The 24,469-nt window shown below is 36.9% G+C and overlaps 6 protein-coding genes across 6 annotated transcripts; 2 read left to right on the forward strand and 4 right to left on the reverse strand.

Annotated features, from left to right (window-relative positions):
* Positions 1-84: 84 nt before the first annotated feature.
* Positions 85-2,855, reverse strand: STUB1 (STIP1 homology and U-box containing protein 1). The gene is made up of 5 exons (XM_076523130.1): positions 2,355-2,855; positions 2,123-2,276; positions 1,863-2,061; positions 679-1,016; positions 85-583 (listed from the first exon to the last, which is right to left on the reverse strand). Exons 2-5 carry the CDS (start codon positions 2,237-2,239, stop codon positions 341-343), a joined length of 897 nt encoding a protein of 298 aa, XP_076379245.1. The 5' UTR covers positions 2,240-2,276; positions 2,355-2,855; the 3' UTR covers positions 85-340.
* A 2,313-nt stretch (positions 2,856-5,168) lies between these two features.
* LOC143259742 (uncharacterized) lies at positions 5,169-15,089 on the forward strand. The gene is made up of 3 exons (XM_076523152.1): positions 5,169-5,706; positions 11,832-12,328; positions 14,707-15,089. The coding sequence occupies exons 1-3, from the start codon at positions 5,319-5,321 to the stop codon at positions 14,713-14,715; spliced, it is 894 nt and encodes a 297-aa protein (XP_076379267.1). The 5' UTR covers positions 5,169-5,318; the 3' UTR covers positions 14,716-15,089.
* An 871-nt stretch (positions 15,090-15,960) lies between these two features.
* On the reverse strand, positions 15,961-18,184 carry LOC143259741 (uncharacterized). Its single transcript, XM_076523151.1, has 4 exons — positions 17,157-18,184; positions 16,661-16,969; positions 16,390-16,592; positions 15,961-16,314 (listed from the first exon to the last, which is right to left on the reverse strand). Exons 1-4 carry the CDS (start codon positions 17,584-17,586, stop codon positions 16,141-16,143), a joined length of 1,116 nt encoding a protein of 371 aa, XP_076379266.1. The 5' UTR covers positions 17,587-18,184; the 3' UTR covers positions 15,961-16,140.
* A 4-nt stretch (positions 18,185-18,188) lies between these two features.
* On the reverse strand, positions 18,189-18,947 carry LOC143259672 (glycoprotein 3-alpha-L-fucosyltransferase A). Its single transcript, XM_076522933.1, has one exon. It carries the CDS (start codon positions 18,945-18,947, stop codon positions 18,189-18,191), a length of 759 nt encoding a protein of 252 aa, XP_076379048.1.
* A 60-nt stretch (positions 18,948-19,007) lies between these two features.
* LOC143259736 (ribosomal L1 domain-containing protein 1) lies at positions 19,008-22,792 on the forward strand. The gene is made up of 4 exons (XM_076523143.1): positions 19,008-19,114; positions 21,095-21,710; positions 21,917-22,482; positions 22,559-22,792. Exons 1-4 carry the CDS (start codon positions 19,060-19,062, stop codon positions 22,741-22,743), a joined length of 1,422 nt encoding a protein of 473 aa, XP_076379258.1. The 5' UTR covers positions 19,008-19,059; the 3' UTR covers positions 22,744-22,792.
* Positions 22,744-24,146, reverse strand: LOC143259743 (ankyrin repeat domain-containing protein 40). Its single transcript, XM_076523153.1, has 3 exons — positions 23,816-24,146; positions 23,364-23,650; positions 22,744-23,291 (listed from the first exon to the last, which is right to left on the reverse strand). The coding sequence occupies exons 1-3, from the start codon at positions 23,986-23,988 to the stop codon at positions 22,942-22,944; spliced, it is 810 nt and encodes a 269-aa protein (XP_076379268.1). The 5' UTR covers positions 23,989-24,146; the 3' UTR covers positions 22,744-22,941.
* Positions 24,147-24,469: the final 323 nt, after the last annotated feature.

Here is a 24,469-nt window from a genome sequence, read left to right on the forward strand (position 1 = left end):
TTGTATGAGAAATTAAAAGTTATTTTGTATGTGTCACAAAATAAATTACTTTATTTATCATTTATGGGAAAAAGAAATACACAATTATAATATACATCATTTATATTCATACATGAATCAGAGACCTATATCTTCTAAAATTCCATTTATGGACAGTGTGCTGTTTTCTTTATAGGTAATACATAAACACTTTAGAAAACTTTTAAAGTAATCAATTTTGTTTCTACACAATACGTTTATAATTTTTTAAAATAATTTTTAGTATTAATGACTTGGATATATTCAATTAAAGTAAAAAAGAATGTCTCATAAAAATACGGCAGTAACCTAACTATACATTTTAATAATATAATGCCCACTCGTTTTCTTGTAGGAACGTGTCTACTACTTCTTTCATTGCTAAGTTTGGGATCAACTGATCTTGAGTTAAACGAACTCTAGTAACTGGATCAAAATGACCCACCCTTTGTAAATGTTCTTCTATGTCTTTTCTCTCGTACGTAATTCCACTTGGTGTAATTACTGGTTCTTGCAAAATTTCAAAACTAATTTTTCCACATAAATAATCAGGTACTTCCCTCTTCTACTCAATATGTTCATAAAATCACAAATAAACCATTATTATTTTTGTTTGTCCACAAGTAAGAGGTATAAAAAAGGAAAAAAATATCAACTCACCCTTCGTCGTTCATCCACTTTTTCAAATAAGTCATTAAGACGTGCCGTACATGTATCCCTTTTTTCTTCTATTTCTTCTTTTTTTTTTGTGAATGTATCAGATGCAGCTTCGCTTTCAGTTTTCCCATTTGTATCTTTTGTTACTTCTTGTTCTTTCAATGCAACAATGCTTCGTTCAGCATCTTCTACTATCAATTGATGTAAATATGATTGTAATTCAATATCTTGTGCTATCCTTTGCTCCTCTCTTAATTGAAAACGACGTTTCCTGGCTTGCCTCAGAATACTAGTCATCTCATCCCCGTAATTCAATTTTTGTTCTTTTGCCAAATCAACAGCTAAACAATCATTGTTCAAACCACATGAGAACATAATTTGAATGACTTTATATAATGAGCACCAGAGAAAAAAGGTACTCATAAAGTATTAATGTATAACTATACAACACCAATATTCTTATTAAAATTAAACCGTATATATTCACACAACTTATTTCATTCATATCTGCTCACATTACTAATGTAACAAGTATCAATGTATTTTATCAAGTAAAAATTACATTCTACTTAAAACTATTCTATTCTCAAAACTATTAATTGCACAGGCAATTAATTGACAACTTTGCATGACAAACCTGCCCAAACATAATGAAGTGTAACATTAATAATTGAATTTGTAATTGTATAGTGTATAATTGAGTGTATAATTGATTATATCAGTGTATAATTAAAATGTATATTGTTATTTCAGCAAATGTGGTTAATCCCTTACTGTATTAATTAGTTCAACCAAATCCAGGCGTAACTAGTAGGGGATGTTGCTTGTTAAATGCAATAAGAGTCAAAATGGTCGAAAAAATGTTGCATAGCAGGAATATTTCCTCTATATGATCCAAATTTTATACCAAGCCTCGATTGTCACATTCATGTTTGACCTGATCTTAATTCCATGAGTTAGATTTATAATGTTTGTGCTTGACCCCAATTTGGTTCCAAAAGTCAGATGCGTGATATTCATGTTTGGTGCAATTTGTCAATATATAGCCAGGAGTTAATCAAAATATGCATGTTATCGTGAAGAATATAAGAAAGAAATCATAATTAATTCAATTATTACCATATGGTGTCTACTGTTCAAGAGTTAGAGAAGCATAAAATCTGCTATTGAAAGATACATATAAATACCTCTCTGCAAATGTTTAACAGCTTCATCGAAAAGTTCCAATTCCACCAGTGCGAGACCCAGGAAAAAATGACCTTTCACTAAACATGGATCGATGTCTAGAGCTCGTCTACAATCTTGGCAGGATGATTCCCATCGTTTAAGTTTTAAGTGGCACAAAGCACGATTTGTGAAATACAATGCTTGAGATGGATTTTTAATCTGCATAAACCAAATACAATGTCGTAATTTGTTTGTCCAATATATTAAACTGGATACTCACAATTGCTTTAGTGTAGCAGCACGCCGCATCTTCATATTTGTGAAGACCGAAAAGACGATTTCCTTGTTCTTTTAACTCTTTGTCAGAAAGGTTTGCGGTTGTGTACATTTTACTCATCTTGACAGCGGTAATCTATCATATGTCGATCAGTTCCCTATAAACGAGTTATTCTTAGTATTTATATGTAGTAGTTGTTCTGTTCAAAAAATACATCAAGGAATTGATGTATCACCTTAAATAAATATGTGTTCTTCCATTTTCTTGTATAGAATTTGTTACTCTTTGACCACAGTACGACAATACAGATCTGTACTATATACGGGCTACAGTATGGGCATTCTTATCAAAATCTAAAACTACTCTCAGATTATAGATCCTGACACCAGGGAGCGGTGATGTCATTCTTTACAAGCTTGACGCGTTGGACTGCAATAGGTTATGTATGTTCTGTGGTACAAGCCTTAGACACGGTGTAAGAAATTCTTAGACCGTGGCGTTAGACCTTAGATATATGTTTTAAGATACAGTAATGGGACCAACTCCTGCACATCTCTAGGTCGCAGCTTGATCCATTAGCGAGGCTCGATGTAGAAATTTTCACTGCTCTGATTGACTAACGATTCATTGCTGAGACAGGATTCACTGCGGATTGGATGCGCAGTAAAATGGTGAGGACTGTAATTACGTCAGGCTTCGCACGATTTTCTTGTCTTAGCATTGAATCGTCAATCAGAGTAAAACAATTTCTACTCCTATTGTCGCTAACGGAGTGCACTGCAGCCGGAGAGTCTTGCAAAAACTTAGGTAACAACTTAGACCATACATCATACATAACTATAGACACGGCTTCAGATAATTTGCTTGAAGCCAAGAAAAATCATATGTATGACGTCATAGTGAACTGATATAAGCTATAAGTTCTGCAATGTTGTAATTTCCGACGTTCCAAACTAGGAACTGTATTCCCAATGTTTTCAATTTCTGACGTTTCGACGTGTTGAACTGTTTTAATAATCAATATTAATGAATATGCGAAAATGTTTAATTTTTAGAAACCAAACTCAATTAAGGGGTTAGGGTAAACACATGACTTTACGGATTCAGCAGGTCGGTATCTGCTGTACAGATTTCGTTACATAAATGGTATTATCTAGACATGTGTAGCTGCTTGGTAAATTGCATTTTCTATTAGGAATGAGGAAGAAACTCAATTTAAATAGAAATATTCTCCGGATCGAGAAATGCAGTGACATTTTTTATAACTTTTGAACGATTGGAAGTATTGGAATGAAATTTTCACTAAAAATATTTAAAAAATAATCATTCTTAACTTTAGGTAATTAAATATTTTTTGCATTTATTAAGCAATAATTTTTAATTAATTTTGATTGATATCTTTGATAAATATAGAAAATAAATCTTGAAAACAGTTTTTGATTTAACTGCCAAAATTTTATTAAAGTATGGAAAAATATGATTTTCGTACATGTTTACTCGTACATAGTATATGATTAACATCCAAATGAAAGTGGATTACCTAATATTTATGCTTCCAAAGCTTTTCTTTATCTCGAATTGTATTAGTTAATTTTTTTTAAACATTAGATAATAAAACAGACAAGAGAGAACTAGAAGGTTTCATTAGGAAAAGAAATTCTTATAATTATTATTAAACAGCTAGAAAGAATAAATGTATTAATAGAATATTTTCGACGTAACGATTCTTCGATTCAGGAATATTTAATAATATCATCGGCAAGAAGAGTTCTCGTTAATATTAAACATCAAAAAGAAATCTATTTATTAACGAAACTCGTCAATTGCAACAATTTCTCGAAACATTCGTGCACGAAACATTATTCTATGTGGCTGATTCTATCAATTAATTTCATTAACAAATTAAATGGCAAAATAGCCAGAGGAGTGCTAAACCATGTTTCTTACAAACAGAATTGTTGTGAATATTAAGAAACAAGAAATAATAAATTCACCTATTTTTTCAAAAATTGCACTCGTGTGCGGGTTAGCTTGGCACTTCTGTGCTGGTGTTAGGTTTTCTATTTCGCCCTGTCACCCTTTTGTATTCTAACTAACTTGTATTCAATTGTTTGAGGTTCATTATAGAAATCATCATCCGCTGTGGGATTATCATCCGCCGAGAGATGCGTTTTAGTTAATAATTGCGTGCGTCTTAGTTTAGGATCTTTAACCTCTTACCGTACTTTACCGAGTCTAACTCTTAATACAGATTTCTCTTAAGATAAATGCTATCTTGTTTTTTCAAGTTCGTCTAAATTTCTCTTCTTTTCTCCACAATATTTAATCGTTCAAAGAAATGTAGTCAGACAATAAATACAAATTTTCTTCTCCTTCTGAAAAATTATTACAATTGAGAAACTTGTAGTCATCGTAAATGTAAATAAAATGGTACGGCAAGGGGTTAAGATCGCTCAGAGGCTTCCGACCCATGGGAGCGCCAATGGGGAATATAAGGGGGTAGCGTCCCCGAGTCGCTAACTTCGTATACAGGGTGTTCCATAATTATTTTAACAGCCGAAAATGAGGGGTAGCTGAGGTCATTTGAAGTAACTTTTTCCTTTGCGAAAATGCAATCTGTTGCTTTGTTTACGAGTTATAAACGGAAAACACTGACCAATGAGAGGTGACGGCGCGAAGTTCGAGAGCCCGCAGCACGAGGCTTTGACAGATGGTCGGGACGGACTCGAGCCGCGTTCGAAGTATTGAACAAATCACGAATAACGCTGTACACCTTTACTTTAGAACGTCTGAAGAATATTTACTAATTTTTCGGACCCGAAATAGTAAGTAATTTAACCGTGTTAAAGGACATAAGGGATATGTTTGTTAGAGAAATATGAAGAACATTATCAATAAGAAACTTATACATTTAGAGTTGTAAATCCACTTCATGCACGGAAATGTTTGCAGGATGGTGCATTGACCTCGTACAATGTCAAGGTCATGTCAAGGTTATGTCAAGGTTATGTCAAGACTATGTTAAGGTTATGTCCCCCTATGCGGCCGCCACCTTGTCGTGGTATAGGGGCTTAAGTACCCGCAATGAAGACTGGAGCGATGCCGGCGGGAACTTCGGTTCTTGGCAGTGCCTCCCATGCCGGTAAGGTCCAGTCTGAGCGGTGAAAACTAAGAGCGACCAAGGAAGATTTATGGACTTATGTCTCAGAACAATGTTGAGTTTACTGCTCAGGGGGCTTCGGAACCCCCAGAGCCCGTTGTGGACGAGTGTGGGCGAGCAGGCCCCGCACAACGGTCATCCGATTACTGCTTTTCGGGTAGGGTGGAACCCCTGGCTCTCCCGATGCACACGGCTACAGGAAAGAAATACGGGGCGGACGCTGGGAGTGCCCGCACCAAACAACAGAGGAAAGATAAGGACATCCGAGTAAGCTTGACAAGGATTGACTCAGCGGCGACCAACCCGGCGAGGGACGCTGAAGGGCGCAAGTCAACAGGGAAACCCGGCCGGGGGGACACTGGAGACACCACCAGGAACCATGCGGCCGAGGATCTTTGGGTGCATCCGACCCTTAGCGTGGGATCAGGTAGGAAAGACCAAAATACTAATACTATCAATAAAAAAACAGACCAGAACGACGGAGGGAGGAAGCGTATACCCCACACGATGTACGTGTGCGTGCGTACGTGAGTGTTGCGATCTAAACATTACGAATTGCGACGATGCTAAGACGATCGGCTGGCGTCGGCCGCTGGCTAGGACGATCGGCTGGCGTCGTGCGCTAGCTAGGACGATCGGCTGACGCCGGCGGCTGCTGAACGGTCGGCTGACGTCATGCGCTGGCTAGTACCATTGGCTGACATCGTGCGCAGGCTAGGACGGTCGGCTGGCGTCGGGGGCTGCTAGGACGATCGGCGGGCGTCGGGCACTGGTTGAACGAAACGAACTAATTCGAAAGGACGCACTCGTAGGGAATGCGACGAACGTCGTAACGCAATTTACGATTATACAATCACGATTGCGGTTTAGCATACGAATAACGATAGGGGATTATAATATAACGAATACGGCTTAAAAAATACGCTACCCCCCGTACTCGCCCACGGACCCCACCCGTGAGCGAACCCCTGAGGGACCTCCGATCGGAGGAATACCAATTTCATCAATTTTTGGACGAAATCTTGTTTCGAAAGCCGACTTAAAATATAAATCGGCAACAGCACAAGAGTGCAATTTTTGAGAAAATGGAAAAACGTAAATTAAGAGACAAACGTAAATTAAGAAGTAAACGCTAACGTACCCCCCACGTGAGGAGATTGACACCGAATATGAGAATTACAATTTGATTTTGTATGTCAGAGAGAAAATCAAAGTGAAAGTGGCAAAGAAATGATGCAGTGCTACTCGCAGTGCGGCATTTATTTCGCATTATTTTCTAACACAACGCGTTGGCGTTTTTCGCAACTCTAACACTAAGAATTGGCAATTTCTTGCCAATAGTTGCTAACACAACGCGTTATTAATTTCGTCTCGCAACTCTAAGGAAAATCGCGAATGCCTGCACTGCGGAGTGTTGCTGCTGCGGCATGGGCTCTGAAAGACGAACGAAGCTATTGCAACGCGATTATTCTCGCAACGCTAACTTCGAAACTAATTCGAAGACAAATCGCGATAATTTATTTCGCAATGCTAGAATGCAATGCAAAAATCGCGATGTTTCGACGCTACGCTAATGCAACGAACAGAAATCCGAAAAATTTTACCTTACTTTCTGGAAAGAACGAGTCTGTAGACTTTGAAATATCTGATAGAATTGCAAAGTTGAAACGCGATAAGTTCATAACGTTATATTCGAAGCTATTGTGCTTGATAATTTGAAGAAAAATCGCGTCTATTTTATTCGCAACGCTACGATTTTTGTTCAAAATTAATTGTAGCAACGCGTGATTAATTCGCATCGCTATGGCAAGTCGCGGATGTGCCCATCCGAGCTGTTGTCGGAAGGTAAACTATTAAAAAAAAAAGTCGGAAGGTAAACTATTGCAACTCGATTATGTCGTCGCGACGCTAATTCAATGAACAGAGATGCAAAAGCGAGCGGACTTTAATGATCTTCGAAATCTTCTAACTTGAAACGCGATCTTTGATGCTTCTTGCATATCGAACCAAATGAAATCGCGATTATTTCATTCGCGACGATATACTTTGAATAATTCATTTCAATGCTAATGATAATCGCGATGGTTTTATTCGCTACACTAATTTTGATCTCTGTTGAAAATGAAGCGAAACAACGCGAGATTATTTTTTGGGGCGGCAAAGCCTGCCCAAATACTACTACTACTATTATTATACAAGAACTACTATTACTATTGCAGCGAGTACAGTGACCAATTAACAATACATATACATAATAATTAATAATACATGATAATATACACAATAATCTGTAGCAGCCATTATGCTGCAACTACGCGCCCGCCTAAAGAAACTTTCATTTTTATGGCGGCACACGGCCGGCGACGGAATAACAGTTAGCGGATTCGCTTGCAGAGGCCAAGGACGAAGTAATAAACTTTCCCTGGCCGTTGCAAGTCGAGAAGGATTTTAGTAACCTTTTTTGACAACCCCACGTGTACAGCAGATGTTGCTGAAAAATAATTACCGGCCGCCTACCGCTACAGGGCTACCTGGCCGCGCGTTTAGCGCGGCCCGGGAAAACCCTGAGGAGAAACCGTCTCCTTGGACAAAGGAAGACGAGGTTCCGCCGAACGTATATAAGCGGCAAAAATCGGCCGCCCAAAGATCGAACAGGGTAGTCAGTTCGGAGAGTCCGGCCAGGACAGTCCGGTCAGAACAGCACGGTTCCGGGTAACGCATAAGTCCGCGAACGAGTCAGTGAAATATTATAATTGAGGGTACGGAGCATTTCGCGTACGCAGCTCCCTCAAATCTTTGACTTACAATAGTATTAACCTGAAAATAAAGAATCTGAAAATCCTAGTTAATTCGAAACTAAATTATTAGTTTCTATTAAACTATTTTTCAAAATCAATCTGTTTCGACGATTGCGTGTGAATTTAATTACTCTATAATGAAATTCAAACGGAAAACGCGAATCATCGAAAAGAAAACATCCTAACATCCTAACTAGATATGCGATAGAATTCGCAACAAGTATGTGGTCACTGTACTCGAAAAATTGAGAAAACTACTGGTAAAATAAGAGCATGCGACTTACATTTCGATGCGATGTTGGTTCTGGAATTTGTAGTAGGTAGAAATAAACGAAAGTAGGAGCAGAGTAGCAATAGCAGCAGCAAAGACAGCAGTAGGAGAGAGGAACACACATTTCAGATTTTAATCGAAAATATTTCCATTTGGAAAAGATTTAGAAATGATTGGAAACCACTTGGAAATTCGCGTTGAAATTAGAGATACTATTTTGCCAAACAACTGTTAATAATAATTTTACCGAATGTTAAGTAAATTTAGATTCGAATTAAATAGACTTGACGAACAATAAAATTTATTGTGCACTGCCTGACACGATTGAAAAAATCCAATTTACTTTACTTTACTTTACTTAGATTTTCTACACTTTCTGTTATAGTAGTTGTTCCAACAATGAATTAAGTAATTTCACGCTTTTCATTTTCCTTGAAAATTATATTATATCTTAATTCTTAGCAATTCAATTAATAATAATATCACTTTTGCAGGAGCTTTCCTGAAATGCAACTGATTCGTCCGCTAAACGAGTAACGGCTAATCGAGCAATGACTTTAAGCCGAGCTAGCAAACAAAGGACAAACGGATTTAACCTTGCCTTTGACAACGACCTCAACGACGATCGATAATTTCGATAATTTCGAATTATTTCATATTCGCGATAATTTATTTTGTAATAATGCTATCCCGTGCCCGAAAAATTATTTCATCGCTTAAATTGTTTCTGAAAAGTACCAACGAGGTTTAATTAACAAGAGTTAGTAAATTTTTATTTTCCTTAAAAATTATATTACATCTTAATTCTTAACAATTTAATTGATTATAATATATATAATTTGTGCGCCGAGCGAGCACAAAGGATACCCCCACCACTGACTTTGACGATCGACGATCGTCAATTTCGATTATTTCCATTTATTTAATATTCGCGATAATTTATTTTGCAATAATACTATCCGATGCCCGAGAAATTATCTCGAAATATCATCGCTTAATTTGTTAATGAAAAGTACCAACGAGGTTCAATTAACAAGTGTCTTGCATAAATCGATCGAATTGTTTAAGTTATTATATCGAATTGCTTCTGTTAATAAATTTATTATTTCTCGCTTCCTAATATTTGCAACAATTCTGTTTGATAGAAGTATGGTGAAGCATCCCACTGGCAATTTTGCTATTTAATTTTCTAGCGAAAATAGCCGATAGAATCAAACATACAAAGTAATATTTCGAGCACAAAAGTTTCAAGAAATTGTTGCAGCAGAAGAGCTTCGTTGATAAATCGATTGCTTTTCGATGTTTAATATTAACGAGAATTCTTATTGCATTATATATTTGCATATTATTAAATAATCCCGTGGCTATTTCGTTGTGTCTTTATTTAGTAGCGTAAGTAATTAATAACGTCGAACATACGAAGTAATTTTTCAAGCACAAATTTATCGAAGAATCGTTACATCAAAAATATTCTATCAATGCATTTATTATTTCTAGATGTTTTAATAATAATTTAGAGATAGTAGGTTTTGGAAAATATTCTATTTTTTAAGCCGTGTTCGTTATATTATAATCCCTTATCGTTATCCGTATCCTAAACCGTAATCGTGATTGTATTATATAATCGTAAATTGCGTTACGACGTTCGTTAATTTCTGTCGTGTTCTGTCGTGTTCTCTACGAGTGCGATCTTTCGAATTTGTTCGTTTCGTTCGACCAGTGTCCGACGCCCGCCGATCGTCCTAGCAGCCCCCGACGCCAGCCAATCGTCCTAGCCAGCGCATGACGTCAGCCGAACGTTCTAACAGCCGCCGGCGCCAGCCGACCGTCCTAGTAGCCCTCGGCGACAGCCAATCGTCCTAGCAGCGTTGTAATTCGCAATGTTTAGATCGCGACATTCACGTACGTACGCACACGTACATCGTGTGGGGTAAACGCCCGGGAGCTGTGAAACCGATCGACTACGTAATTTCGAAGTTCGCTCCGAAAGCGATTTGGCAATTTCTCGCGACGCTAACACAACGCATTGATAATTTCGTTTCGCAACGAGTCAAAGGACAAACGGATTTAACAAAATTTAACAAAGAAATTTAACCTTGCCTTTGACGATCAACGGCGATCGATAATTTCGATCATTTATAATTATTTAATATTCGCAATAATTTATTTTGTAATAATGCTATCCGATGCCCGAAAAATTATTTCATCGCTTAAATTGTTTATGAAACCTGAGGGAAATTGTTTATTAAACCCTTGCTGTACCATTCTCTTGAAATTTATGATGACTAGAAGTTTGCCGATTGTAATAATTTCTCAGAAGGAGAAGAAAATTTCAGTTTACTGTGAAACTACAATTCTTGAGCAATTAAATATTCTGGTGAAAAGAAGAGAAATTTAGATAAAGTTGTAAGAGCAAAATAATATTCATTCTAAAGAGAAATCTTTATTAAAAGCTGGACCCGTTCCAGTACGGCAAGAGGTTAAGAATCTTAAACTAAGTCACACACAGTTATTAACTAACTCTGATAATATCTGTCATAAACCTGAAAAGATTAAATTAAAGTTAGTCTGAATTCAAGTGAAAATAGAAAACCTAAGACCAGCACAGGAGTGTCAAGCTAACCCGCACACGAGTGCAATTTTTGTGAAAATAATTGGAAACGAAATTAAGAATCCTAACAACCTACAAGCGCCTCGGGTACGTTGTCAAGCGTCAAGCGCCTATGGGCCCCACCCGTAAGCGAGACACTGAGGGACGAAGACGCATCCCTCGGGGGATGACAATCTCTGTAATAAACATCAAATTATTGAATTCAAGTTAGTCTGAATACAAAATGGGTGAAAAGGCGAAATAGAAAACCTAAGACCAGCACACGAATGCCAAACTAACACGCACACGCATGCAATTTTTGGGAAAATGGATGAAACGAAATCATGGAAAATTTGGAAAATTTGGAAAATTTGGAAAATTTGAAAAATTTGGAAAATTTTTGCGAAAACATGGAACATAAGATGCATCCCACGGCGGATGATAATGTCTGTAATGAACCTGAAACCATTGAATTCAAGTTAGTCTGAATATAAGTCGAAATAAGAAACCTAAGACAAGCACACGAGTGCATTTTTTGAGAGAATAGAGGAAACGAAATCTAAGAAACTTAAATTAAGAAACCTAACAACCTACAAGCGCTTCGGGTACCTCGGGGACGCTACCCCCCGTACTCACTTGCAGGCCCCACCCGCAAGCGAGCCCCAGAGAGACCTCCGATCGGAGGAATACCAATTTCAACAATTTTCATATTATTGCCACCCGAAATTACTTTTTTGCCAGCCGCAAATACTTTCTTGCCACCCGAAAATACGTTCTTGCTACCGGAAAATGCTTTCTTGCCACCCTAAAAGACTTTATTGCCACCCGAAACTACTTTTTTGCCAACCGAAAATACTTTCTTGCCGCCCGAAAATACGTTCTTGCCACCACAGGAGAAAGCGGGACCAGTCGCGAACAACAACTGGACGGATGTCCAATCGAAGGCGACGAAGCCGTGCCGACCGCAAAAAGTGGAACTGCGGGTGAGACGCGAATGGACCGGGGGGAGGGAACCGTGGTGCGAAAAGCGAAACCGGCCCCGACTCCGACACCGAGAGGGGCGAAAGGTTTGAGGCGTACCCCGACCACTGCGGCCGTCGCGATCACCGTGGCGGAGGGAGGAAAGCTGACCTATGCTGAGGTGGTGGAGATGGCCCGCGAGAAGGTCTCGCTGACTGAGCTGGGCATCGAGACAGGGGTGCGGCCTAGAAGGTCCAGAACGGGCGGTCTCCTACTGGAGTTGAAGGGGCCTGAGTGCCAGCAAAAGGCCGAAAAGCTGGCAGAGAGGGTGGCTGCTGTCCTGGATGGCACGGGGGCCAGGGTTGCCCAGCCCATGAAACGGGCCGACCTGCGGATTACCGGTCTGGATGACTCCGTCAAAATAGAGGAGGTAAGACGCGCGCTCGCGGTTCTCGGCGGGAATTAAGACCGGGGAAATCCACCGGACCGCTGCAGGCGCAATGGGCGCGTGCTGGGCACAGGGTCCGGTGGCGGCGATCCAAAAAATCGCCGGGGCGGGACGCGTGCTGGTGGGCTGGTCGAGCGCGAGGGTGGCTCTCCTAGAGGACAGACCGCTGCGGTGCTTCCGCTGCCTGCAGCCGGAGCATGTACGAGCTGCGTGCACCACTACGGTGGACCGTAGCGCGCGTTGCTACCGCTGCGGGGCGGAGGGGCACAGGGCATCGGCGTGTGTGGCGGTTCCCAGGTGTTCGCTGTGTGCTGACCTTGGTCGGCCGCACGGACACCGCCTGGGGGCGGCGGCATGCGCGCAGCACGCTGTGCGGGGGAGAGTGGGGAAGCCTCTCCCCCGGAAGCCTGGCCCGACGGTGGGGAGCACTGCAGCGGTAGTTGCAGCACCCGCCGGGAGAGGAAAAAGTAGAAATACTATTGAGACGGGAGTGGCGATGGAGATCGCCCCCGAAGGTGCGAAGGAATAAACCCCAATATGCGGGTTTTACAAGGGAATCTGAACCACTCGCGCGCGCGCGCAGAGCTCAGGACTTATATGTTCAGGCCTTGCGCGAGTTGGGACCGGGGGTGGAGGTAATGGCAGAGCCATACCGTATTCCCGATAATCCTCTTTGGATTGGGGACGAGGCGGGGTCCGTGGTGATCACCGCATCGTGCGCTGAGCCTGGATCCCCGTCCATCTCTCTTCTGGAGTGGGGAAGGGGATACGTCGCGGTAGAGTGAGGGGATATCACCGTCGTCGGCGTGTACATCTCTCCGAACAGCGCCTTCCGGGGATTCCTGGACGGGCTGCACGCGTGTCTCGCGAGATACGCATTCCGTCCGGTCCTTGTATTGGGGGACTTTAATGCGTACGCCACGGCGTGGGGCTCTCGGGGAACGAACGCTCGAGGGGAGGCTGTGCTGGCCTGGGTGGCGAGTCTGGATCTCCGATTACTAAACCGGATTACTAAACCTTTAACACGATTATTATTTATTAAATTAGCTTTGCGAATCATTCGTTGAACTGTGTTCGGACACGGAATTATTTAAATTAAAATATCATTTACGTACTTTGTTAATCTTCACTGTACACCTCGCTTAAAAATTTCATATGTTGACCTTGACATAACCTTGGCATGACCTTGACATGACCTTCACATAACCTTGATATGACCTTGACATAACCTTAACATGACCTTAACATGACCTTGGCATGACCTTCACATAACCTCGATATGACCTTGACATAACCTTGACATGACCTTGACATAACCTTGACACGGAATTATTTAAATTAAAATATCATTTACGTACTTTGTTAATCTTCACTGTACACCTTGCTTAAAAATTTCATACGTTACACACAAGGTGTCATGCACACTAGAAAATTAAAACGGCCGTCACAGTTAAATTAGTAAAAATTAATAAATATTCTTCAGACGTTCTAAAATAAAGGTGAACAGCGTTTTTCTTAAAAATATCACTGTTACGTAGTAAAAAAAAATCCGGAAGTTCTCGCTTCGTGATTTGTTCAATTCTTCGAACGCGGCTCGAGTCCGTCCCGACCATCTGTCAAAGCCTCGTGCTGCAGGCTCTCGAACTTCGCGCCATCACCTCTCATTGGTCAGTGTTTTCCGTTTATAACTCGTAAACAAAGCCGCAGATTGCATTTTTGCAAAGGAAAAAGTTACTTCAAATGACCTCAGCTATAATTGTGGAACATCCTGTATATCGATTATTATTGCGTTAGTTTGACTTGTTCGCGTCTCGTTTTTGACTCCGCCACAGCTCTCTGCTGTGGTGGCCTTGCTCGTGCCATTTTTTGGATAAGTCCGAACTCTTCTCGATGTCCGGCGAGCGATCATGAGTCATGATGATTCAAACGTAGGCCTTCCTTCTCGCTTATCACTTCGGCGTGTAATATGTCCTGAATCCTCTCGGGGACGGGGCGAGAAATGGTCACCCAGTATTGGAGGGTGTAGCTTTGAATCACCATTCCTCATGTAAAAGTGCCGAACATGAAGATCTGCGAGGCTCTCCTCCAAAAACGGGCCACCGCGTCTGCCGTAAAATGGGCACACAACGCGCGCAATATATATTTGCATTACCAAACACTCATTTTGATAATGAAGTTTTATCATTTGGACGTGTGCTGCTCAATCGTATAACTTGCCATGGTGATTTGGTGACTGAATTAGAAACAAAACATTTGACTGTCGTCGCCAAAACAACATGGCTACTACAGATTGTCAACATCGACACCAGCACACATCTGCCGATTTCGCATGAAATGACCCTTCCGATTTATGTTTTCAGATTTTTTAAATAAAAATGGCGATAATTATAGAAGAAATGATGTATAGAGTTAAAGTACTCTGATCGCGTATATGGATATGGACAACTGCTTTGCAACTACTAATCGTTCCCATGCGTCCGAAAAAACAAACTAGAGTTTGCATCTAAGTTTAGGTTTAAGTTTAGTTTATTAAAGTTTAATTTAAGGTTTATTAAAGTGATATGATAGGGTAATAATTCTCCCCTTTTACACTGTTATCTGTACATGGTTGACAGACCTACATTCTTACATATGCTTTCTAATTATATCACATTACATTATTACTTGATGTATTTTACGACTAGACGCTCTTATAAATTTCTCTGTACAACATAATAACGAAATATAAGCTAGTATAATTTAATTTTTGGGATTCATAATTTATTGGGAATCTGTGTTGTAACGCAAGCTGGCACTACCTTCGATTCCACGTTGACAGTCCTTCTACTTAAGCACCACCTTATAAGCATCAATATAACTAAACTTGTCAAATTTTTTACTCCATATTATCGATATCATGAATTTTGATGCCAAAATGGTATAGATTTACGGGGTGACACTTAACTACCTTAAATCAGCATCTTTTTCAATATTTATTGATATCATCCTAAAGAGGAAAATTTAATGCAGTGCGCGAACTTTATTCTTAACAATTCGCGGCTTTGTTTACGAGTTACATATTAATGAAAAGCAGTGACCAATGAAAGGCGAGTACATCTGGCGCGAGGCGGCCGAGCCAATGAGCGAAACTGGACTTCGTCCGCTTGTTGGCTCGGCTGCCTCGCGCCAACCGAAATCGCCTCTCATTGTTCACTGTTTTTCCTTAATAACTCGTAAACAAAGCCGCCGATTGCATTTGCACTAAGGAAGAAGTTATTTCAAATGGTCTCAGGAACCCCTTCATTTCCCGGAAGTACCATTATTTTGGGACATCCTGTATGTATATGGTCTGAGGGTATATAGAACAAGTTGATAGCGACTAGCGAGCATGGTCTGTAGAATGGACCGTGTAGAATGGACGTGGCATCGTGTGACATTAGCAAGAATGAGAGGATACATAATCAGCTCCTGTGTAATAATAATCACTTATGTACATCTTCGTCTATATTTTTAATTAAAGTAAATATTCTGTATTTTAATGTAGAGACGTCAATCTTATTATATTTATCTCTATATTAGTTAGTACCACTTTTGTTATAATACATATAAAATATTTATAAATTTATACTACATACTTGTAAAAATAATTTGTATATTTTATTTTATAGTTAAAATATATGTATAATTACATTGCTTTTTAAAAAATGATTTTGAATTGCTTATTAATCATTTGTATGAGAAGTACAAAACTTGTCTTTTATATTGGTTCTCCAGCATTGAATCCTCTAAAGTTCTGAATTATTTTCAATTCAATATTATTCTGCTTCATCAACTTTTGATATAGTATACATGGCTATAGGTTTCTTTAAGGTAGGATGTTCTGTATAATTTATAGTAACACCCATTTTATGCTCAAAAAATTCCAACATCTTTCTTGCAACTAATTTGTTATTTGCATGTACTTCTGAGTGGTTTAAATAGTCTGTTAGCTGTAGGAATAATAAAAAATAATAGTAACATATATTTAATTCACACGTGAACACAAATGAACAACATTTAATTACCTTCATCCATTGACATTCAGAAATTTCTTTGTCACATTTTTTAATATCAAAACTATTAGGAATTAAGTAGAAAATAATATATATGTCAGAACAGTTGAATGCAAAGTTGTGAGCATGTCTAAAACCAATTAAACATTTCAAAGTTGTTTCGATACCAGTTTCTTCGAGAACTTCTCTTTTCACAGCTGTTTCTAAGTCTTCGTCTAGTGTAACAGAACAAATGATTAATTATCAGATTTGATACTTTACAGTAAAATTTGGCTACTCATACCTGGATCAACATATCCACCCGGTAGTTTCCAAAATGGTCTTTTATATGTGTATTTTTCCTTGACAACTAAAATTTCTTTAGTTTTCTCATTAAACACAAATGCTCCAACACCTAAAATTGTGTGAGCATAATGTGGAACATTACATTCTTCGTCTGTAACCAACCATCGATATAATGTGACATACTCGTCCCGTGCATGATGGAATTTAAATCTTTCTTTCACTAGGATTGGTACCCATTCAGAATGTGGTAAATATACTCGAAACCAAATTGTACGCTTTTTATCCTTTATCCATCCTTGTAGGGAAACTATCATAAAGTTACAATTAGAATAAGAATATTAACCTAAAATGTTTACAAACATTTAAAAAACAAAGATTATTTATAAGTTGCAAAAATTAACAGAATTTTATGACAATAATGAACAGTAAAAGTTTCGTCCAAGTGTAAAATATCTTCTAATTTTATATTATTAAACGTCACATAAATTGCATACTTGTAAGACGTTGTGCAAATATTTCTGGTTCGCAATATTCTTCGTTTGAATTGACAGTTATGCCGTTATAACGATCGGTATGTCCTTTAAAACACTTTAAAGCCATAGCTGGAGTCGGATTAATACAATGTGTTGCATACTGCAATATCGAAGGAATAACGAACCGGAATTTTGATAAAAGTTGACGTTGTTTAAATAGTGTAGTAACGTAACACGATTTTATAGATATAGAACTGTGCATTGGAACATCTACCGATGTAGATATTGAACGACAAACTTTTTCAGAAATTTTCCGATAAATACCTTCGCTATAATCACTTTCATGACCTTGTCTCACAAAAGGAGAAAAATATTGTTTGAATCGTTTATGTAATACGTATTGAACATGTTTTATTGTACTAAGTCGTGTGTTATACACAGAATGGAACATTTTAACCTAATATTATTATTAAAACGTTAACAATGCTTAACAGTATTATATCAGTCTTAATATTTTTCTAACATAATTATAAAAAATTATTTTGTATTATACAATGTATAATGTACGAATTTGTTACATGTAAGACCTAACGTTAACACATGTTGCATCACACAAAGTGCAAAGCTTAACTTTATAGTCTCAAATAAATAATAACCTTATCATTATATAACATAATGTAGCAAATGATTAAAAATTTCTTAACCGTTATTGTGCAAAGTTGCGATTATTACCTTATAGTAATACTAAAAATCTACACACTGATTTCTACATTTTTACCAGCAATGTACATTAATCTTCTATTAGAACAAAATTCCTGAGATATTAAAAAACGTCCTATTTATTGCAAATTGTTAATCAGGGGCTAAGATAAAATATTTGATAAATAATAACTTTCGAAAAATTCGTGATAGAAGATAAAAGTCAGATGTATCAAATTTTAAGATTGTCTATAAGTTGTTAATTTGTTTTGTACAATATATTACCACGAAATAGTACGAACTTCGTTGTTTGTTATATTAGAATATAACTAATAATATAGAATAACTAAGATATCAAGGTACACAGTTTCGATTTTTGTCCCAGAAAGACTGCATATTTTCATAAACCTTAATAGTAGGAGAATTATAATGTAGAGCTTCGCAAACACGACAGTAATGTCGCGAGATACTTCCAAAATAACCATGTTCATTAATTACTTTGTAATATTTACGCCATACATGATATTCAAGATACTTGTCGTCATGACGATCAAGATACCGAATATAATTGACTAATGTCGCTGGATTAGCGAAATCTGAGACATGAAGAAATGAATAGGGTGGTAATAAGCGTTCGCAATCTTTCTTCGATGCTCCCATTATTATTGGGATAGCTAGTTTTTCGTAGGCATTCCAGAATACTTTCTCTGTTACATACTCTTTACAGTTCGAATTCTCGAAAGCTAAATAAAACTTGTAAACATTCAGACCATGACAGTCACTGTCGAAATGGCCTGGACATGCGGTTACGTTGCCTTTCAAGCATTTTCCATATATATCTAGATCGTCACGAAGAATCGTTTTAAGCTCGCTCACGTAACTCCATCTGTTGTTGGTTCCAGCACAGTTGCTGCCCATCACAGCAATCAGTTTCTTTTTGGTGTTTCTTAGAAAGTCTTTTGTAAAATTTTCATTTTCAAAATTTATGTGTGATCTAGGTATTACTCGTCCGTATGGTACTGGAATATCGCTGTCCATTTGATAAGTCATTGACCAGTTGAACAAACCATTGTAGTCAGATATTTGCTGGTTTCCATAGAGGAAAGTGTGCATTGGTGATTCGTCGGTCAAGAAAATCCATCTTTGTTCCCGCCGTTGTCTAAGTGGCAAATCTGACACGGCTTTTGTCAAGTGTAAATGAAATATTACTGCATCTGCGATAGCTATGTCTTTCGACCGGTACGACAACACGCACTCGGTTACTGAGCAATTTTCCCATGGTGAATATCTGAAAATAATCTTTTAGTAATTATCGTTTATTATATTTATTTGAAGTAGAATTTAACGCATATCGGTACTGTTAAATTCATTGTAGTATAGGTATTCGCTATCTCTATTAGCATAACATCGCCATTTTATTAACTTTTTGTTTGTAAAACGTTTGATGTGCCTGCGTTCCAAGAATTTCCCATGCATCCAAATTAAAATAAAAAATGGTTTCTTTTTGGTATTAATCCTCGGTGGTGGTAAACTTCCCTCAGAAGACAAGAGCCACCTTCCAAGCGAAGTCATATTACCAATCTGATACGATAGAAGACACGAATTAATTATTTCGTAAGCACAGAAACTGAGCTAGTGATTTATTCTTCATATAAAGCGATAAGCAGTTGGTCACAATTACGGTACTTTTTTGTTCTTTAATGATGGCAACCCCTTCTGTCAAATCATATCGAAGATTGGTCGAGGGTCGATTAAAAAAATGTTTAAATGAGGAGCTCCAAAAATTCAATGAAAATGAATGTTAAAAACAATAAATGTGCTCACAAAAACACGAACATACCTGTTCGTCGCTGAAGTTTCGTTCTCTCGGTAACATACTCGTAATGTTCGGTATCTTTTTCCGATACTCCTCCGATTGTTTCACGGCGAATTTCTTTGAAATCCTTTCGCGAATGTAACTCGGAAATGTAAAAAATATCGCGCAAAATATTGACCAACCGATACACAAATATAACAACACTCGAATATATCGCGGTGTTCTGACCATTGTACTTTCTAGTATCTCGACGAAGGCTCGCAGCAAGTACTAAGCGAAGCATATCCGCGGAACCCTGTTTCTTGTTCTTGCGAATTGCTTCACGGTAACTATATGTAACGCAAGAACAAAGAGTTACACGATAGCAACAAAATAGAATAATTTAGGTTATTGTTCATAAAGCGACAATTAAAAAAAATGGAGAAAGAACGTAGAAACTTTGGAAAGAACAAAGAAAGAAATAATTCTGACCAACTATCGACAAGGCTACCTTTGATGTGCGCTGCAACTGATCGTTGATCCCGATTGTCTTGATTAACCAAGTGTGACGGTCCTCGGTGCAGTAAGTTGCGAACGTTACCCCCAGCACCGACAAAACATTACACCATCCTTGAGCATTCAAGATTTCGAGCACATATTGACAATTTCTTTTAAAATATTTTTACATTATAAGATTTCTAGAAGATATCGTAATATCGTTAAGTAAGGTACATTATTATCGAAATTCCCCGCAAAGAATTGTCCATATGGAATGTACACTTTTGTTTAATGCTAATTTATGTGCTATAACTTCTGCGCGTCAAGACTTTCAAAAATTACAGTTATCTATGTCTGATATGCACTACATCTCAAATTATCATATTTTGTGTATATATATTGTATACCTATCTGAATATTTCGTTGTTAGACATAATCATTGAATATTTTATTGTCTTCAGTTGTTTTGGAGTTTTAATATTTGAATAGTAGATACATATGTACCCGATTTTCTTCGTATGTATATAAAATTACTTCGATAGTAATAGTTAACTTATATTTTAACTCATAATTATTTTATTTAATTAAATACATAATTTAATTCAATTGTAATTCGAAGTAAATACATAGGCATATATTCTTACATTTAAGCATTACAATCGAATGGTGGAATCGATAATTGATTGATGAAAAATGGCTGCCGGTCTACTATCATTTCATTGGTTATTGTTAATCACATGAATTACGTTTATAATAATTTTGGTGAAAAGTTTTTATCACGAGAATACATTGTTTAAATTGATACACTATCATTAAATATTCTTTATTATTTATTATTGTTATATGTATTGAATAATAGAGGAACCATTCTTGTCCGTTGTACATATGTAATGGTTAGCGCTAGTGTTGCACTCCGTCCGAGGAAGCTATACGAATGTACAATCACTCTTTCCGTTTCCGCCTTCAGAAAAGGTATATGGTGAGACGAACACGTGCACTGAACATTGTAAAAGATATCGTATGAATATGGAAGATAGAAAAGATAAACTGAGCTTGAGAATGAAGAAATTGAATTCAATAAAAATGAAGCAAAAGAACAAACGAAAAAATGTGAAATTAATTGACAATGGTAAAGAAAAATTGGTTACGGGGAGGAAACATCGCGAGAGAAGACTGACTAAAGCTAATTTTGAAAAACCCAAGAACTATATAGACAACGATGGAAATTTGGAGTCAATGAATGAAAAAAGCATTAAAATAGTGAAGCGTGGTTTAAAACGAAAACACAATGTAAATGACAGTATGCAGAATAGTGAAGATAAACTTTCGTCAGAAAATATAATTGCAAATAATGCAAAATTAAGGGAGCAAAGAAAAGTAGATAGCAGTGGACAAAGTACAGATACTTTAAATTTGACTGACTTATCAAAGGAACACATACTACAATGTATCAGTGCTATTTTTCATTTGACTGAAGAGCAATTGAAAAATAAAAATGCCTTATTTGATGGAGAAAGTCAGCCAGTGTTTATGCAAGTAACATGCATAAGAGTACCAAAAACACCAAGAAGGCATATGAGAATGTAAGTATAAAGCTGTAATTATAATTATTTTACAAGTAATTTCCTGTACTATATGCAGTTCACAGATGATTATATTTTTTTAATTACCAATGGATCCTTATGAGGAATCGTGATTACATTTTATCAAAAATGATGCAACTGTGCGTTTATAGTATATAATTCAATTGTGATAACACATAATTTGCAGCCTAGAATTTATTTTTCAGATTATTACCACATTCGATAGTTGGATCAGACGATGAAGTAGTACTCTTTGTAGGTGATTTACAAAGAGGCAAAAGACAAGACAATGATATAACAGTTGACCATTATGAAGAATTATTACGCAAACATGGTTGCACAAACATAAAAAGAGTAATATCATTCAATCAAGTAAAAACTGAGTATGATCAATATGAATTGAAAAGGAAACTCTTGGGCAGCTATGATCATTTTCTAGTAGATGGAAAAATTGCTGGACATTTGTCCCATTTATTGGGTAAAGAGTTTTACAAAAAAAGAAAATTGCCAACATATATTAGGATGCAAAGTAAAGATTTAAAGCATGAAATAGAGTATGCTTTGCGAAAAACTTCTATACAGTTGCATTCATATGGGGATACTCATATTGTTCAGATTGGCCATACATCTATGAGGAAGGAAGAGATTTTGGAAAATGTGTTTGAACTATGTACTCATTTGTCTAAGAATTATCCAGGAGGATGGACTAATATACGTTCTATTCGTCTTAAAACACCTAAAAGCCTTGCTCTTCCTATTTATACCTCATTGAGTAAGTTTTATGGCTTATTTGCATCAAAATTTTCAATAAAATTCTCTTCGGATTTTATTTTAACTTTTCTTTACAGGAAACAAAAATTCTGTTGACGTACCAATGATACAACCTAAGAGACCAAAAGCATACCATAATGTAACTGGTGAATTAAGTACTATTGTTGATGCTATTAATGTAACTGTTACTCCAGAGGGAGAGGTCGTCTTAAAAAAAAGAAAACGAAGATTAAAAACAAGTAATGTTAACCAGAAACTGTAATAATTTTTGTATTATTTTATTAAATCTAGTAAATAAAGTTAAAAAATTATTTTTATGCTTCTATTCTACTATATATATACTTGAAATATTTAATTATTGCATTCTAGGAGTTCCACTCTTGTTTATACATATTGTGTTCCTATTAAATGTCATATTTGTAGACTTAAAATATTTTAAGAAAATGCAGAAACCATACGATTAATATAAAATAGTTTGGTCTTTCTTAGAAATACTTTGGTATCCATTTGCTGGCACTGAAGGAATGTTATTTGGAACACTATTTGTATTTTGCATATACTTGTGTGTATTATTCACAGTATTAGTAACGACTTCAATTTCTTGAAAATTTTGAAGTCGTTGGATATCTTTATCTTTTCTTAATTTGGTATTGGGCAGTTTTCGTAACTTTACAATCTGATTACAGTCAATATTCAATTCTTGACAACATACTTCAATTAATGTCTGATACGTTAGATTATTTTGAGGTAATTCAATTTCTATGAAGTCTGGATCAAGAGCATCAGCAACACGAATCTTTAACACTAATTCTAAAATGTAGAATGTATTAGTATAACATTAGTAAAGTATATAGAAGAGAACAAAGACAAATTGTGTCTCACCATCTGTGTATAAGCCATTGCTCCCTACTTTGTGTATTCCTGAGTCTACATTTCCTTGTACAAGATCATTTTTCAAATACTTTAATATAGCATCATGCATTGTTGCATCATTTATTGTCAATTGAGTGTCAACAGATGTATCCAAAAGTTTCAAAATTTGTGGATTGCTGCACAGAAATTTTGGAGTTTCTCCAAAGTCAGATCTAATATTTTTATCTGCTCCGTTCTTCAAAAGCAGAGCAGCTACATCTACATAACCATTTTTACATGCCCAGTGTAAAGCAGTCCTTAAAAGAAAATTATAAATTGTTGGATTGTTTAGGTGTTTAATATCCAAAGTTGTATTCATTCAATAATAGTAGAAATGTTATGTTCAACTTAATAAATGTGTTTTATAATTTACAACAGTTACAATAATATGAATATTGTGTTAAAAATAATCAGACAAATACCATCCATTATGAATATGTTGTGCATTAACATCAACTCCTAGATTAAGCAATTCTTTAACAGCATCTGTATCACCAACACTAGCTGCCTTTCTTAAACGTTCTCCTAACATTTTCTTACTGTCCATGTTATCATAAGTAGATAATAAATCTACAAGCTTCACATTTTTGTCCATCACAAGCTTATTTGATACATTTTTTAATGATCGCAAGTAACATCTTAACAGTAAATTCGATTGTCAATCTGTGGAATTTTGTTCAATTTGTACTGACACATGCACCATTGAACAAAATGTGTATGAGTTGTCCACTCTATATGTACATATGTACTGTATGTATCTATTTGTCATGAAATTCACAGAGAATTTCACTCCGTCTAAAAATATATATGTAATACTCCCCTCTATTTTCTATTACTTTATGGTAGTGGCACACAGATTTTCACGAGTCTATGGATAAGTATGAGTGTACATATACATATATACAATGAAATTAATTGAAGTCAAACTAGGGATTTTCCTAGAACGACTGTATGCTTAAAGCAAATATGTATGCTCTAAGTTATATGTACATATCTAACGAAGTCCTGACTCAGAAGTTTAGCCATTTTAACAACAACAATTTTAAAAATTTCTAATGTTTACCATTCCAAATTTT

The sequence above is a fragment of the Megalopta genalis genome, chromosome 6, assembly GCF_051020955.1.
Source record: "Megalopta genalis isolate 19385.01 chromosome 6, iyMegGena1_principal, whole genome shotgun sequence".
In the NCBI taxonomy this organism is placed as follows: Eukaryota; Metazoa; Arthropoda; class Insecta; order Hymenoptera; family Halictidae; genus Megalopta; species Megalopta genalis.

Excerpts from the sequence above, each read along its gene's own strand:
- STUB1 (XM_076523130.1), bottom strand. The coding sequence starts at position 2,239 with ATGAGTAAAATGTACACAACCGCAAACCTTTCTGACAAAGAGTTAAAA. Across the intron at positions 2,062-2,122 it reads GCTGCTACACTAAAGCAATT|ATTAAAAATCCATCTCAAGC; the intron begins GTGAGTATCCAG and ends TGGTTTATGCAG. Across the intron at positions 1,017-1,862 it reads TGTTAAACATTTGCAGAGAG|CTGTTGATTTGGCAAAAGAA; the intron begins GTATTTATATGT and ends ATGATTGTTTAG.
- LOC143259742 (XM_076523152.1), top strand. The coding sequence starts at position 5,319 with ATGTCTCAGAACAATGTTGAGTTTACTGCTCAGGGGGCTTCGGAACCC. Across the intron at positions 5,707-11,831 it reads GACCCTTAGCGTGGGATCAG|GAGAAAGCGGGACCAGTCGC; the intron begins GTAGGAAAGACC and ends TTGCCACCACAG.
- LOC143259741 (XM_076523151.1), bottom strand. The coding sequence starts at position 17,586 with ATGTTCCATTCTGTGTATAACACACGACTTAGTACAATAAAACATGTT. Across the intron at positions 16,970-17,156 it reads ATTTGCACAACGTCTTACAA|TTTCCCTACAAGGATGGATA; the intron begins GTATGCAATTTA and ends ACTTTATGATAG. Across the intron at positions 16,593-16,660 it reads GGGTGGATATGTTGATCCAG|ACGAAGACTTAGAAACAGCT; the intron begins GTATGAGTAGCC and ends CTGTTACACTAG.
- LOC143259672 (XM_076522933.1), bottom strand. The coding sequence starts at position 18,947 with ATGCACACTTTCCTCTATGGAAACCAGCAAATATCTGACTACAATGGT.
- LOC143259736 (XM_076523143.1), top strand. The coding sequence starts at position 19,060 with ATGTCTTTCGACCGGTACGACAACACGCACTCGGTTACTGAGCAATTT. Across the intron at positions 21,711-21,916 it reads CCAAGAAGGCATATGAGAAT|ATTATTACCACATTCGATAG; the intron begins GTAAGTATAAAG and ends TTTATTTTTCAG. Across the intron at positions 22,483-22,558 it reads TCCTATTTATACCTCATTGA|GAAACAAAAATTCTGTTGAC; the intron begins GTAAGTTTTATG and ends TTTTCTTTACAG.
- LOC143259743 (XM_076523153.1), bottom strand. The coding sequence starts at position 23,988 with ATGGACAAAAATGTGAAGCTTGTAGATTTATTATCTACTTATGATAAC. Across the intron at positions 23,651-23,815 it reads CAACATATTCATAATGGATG|GACTGCTTTACACTGGGCAT; the intron begins GTATTTGTCTGA and ends TTTTCTTTTAAG. Across the intron at positions 23,292-23,363 it reads CAATGGCTTATACACAGATG|AATTAGTGTTAAAGATTCGT; the intron begins GTGAGACACAAT and ends TCTACATTTTAG.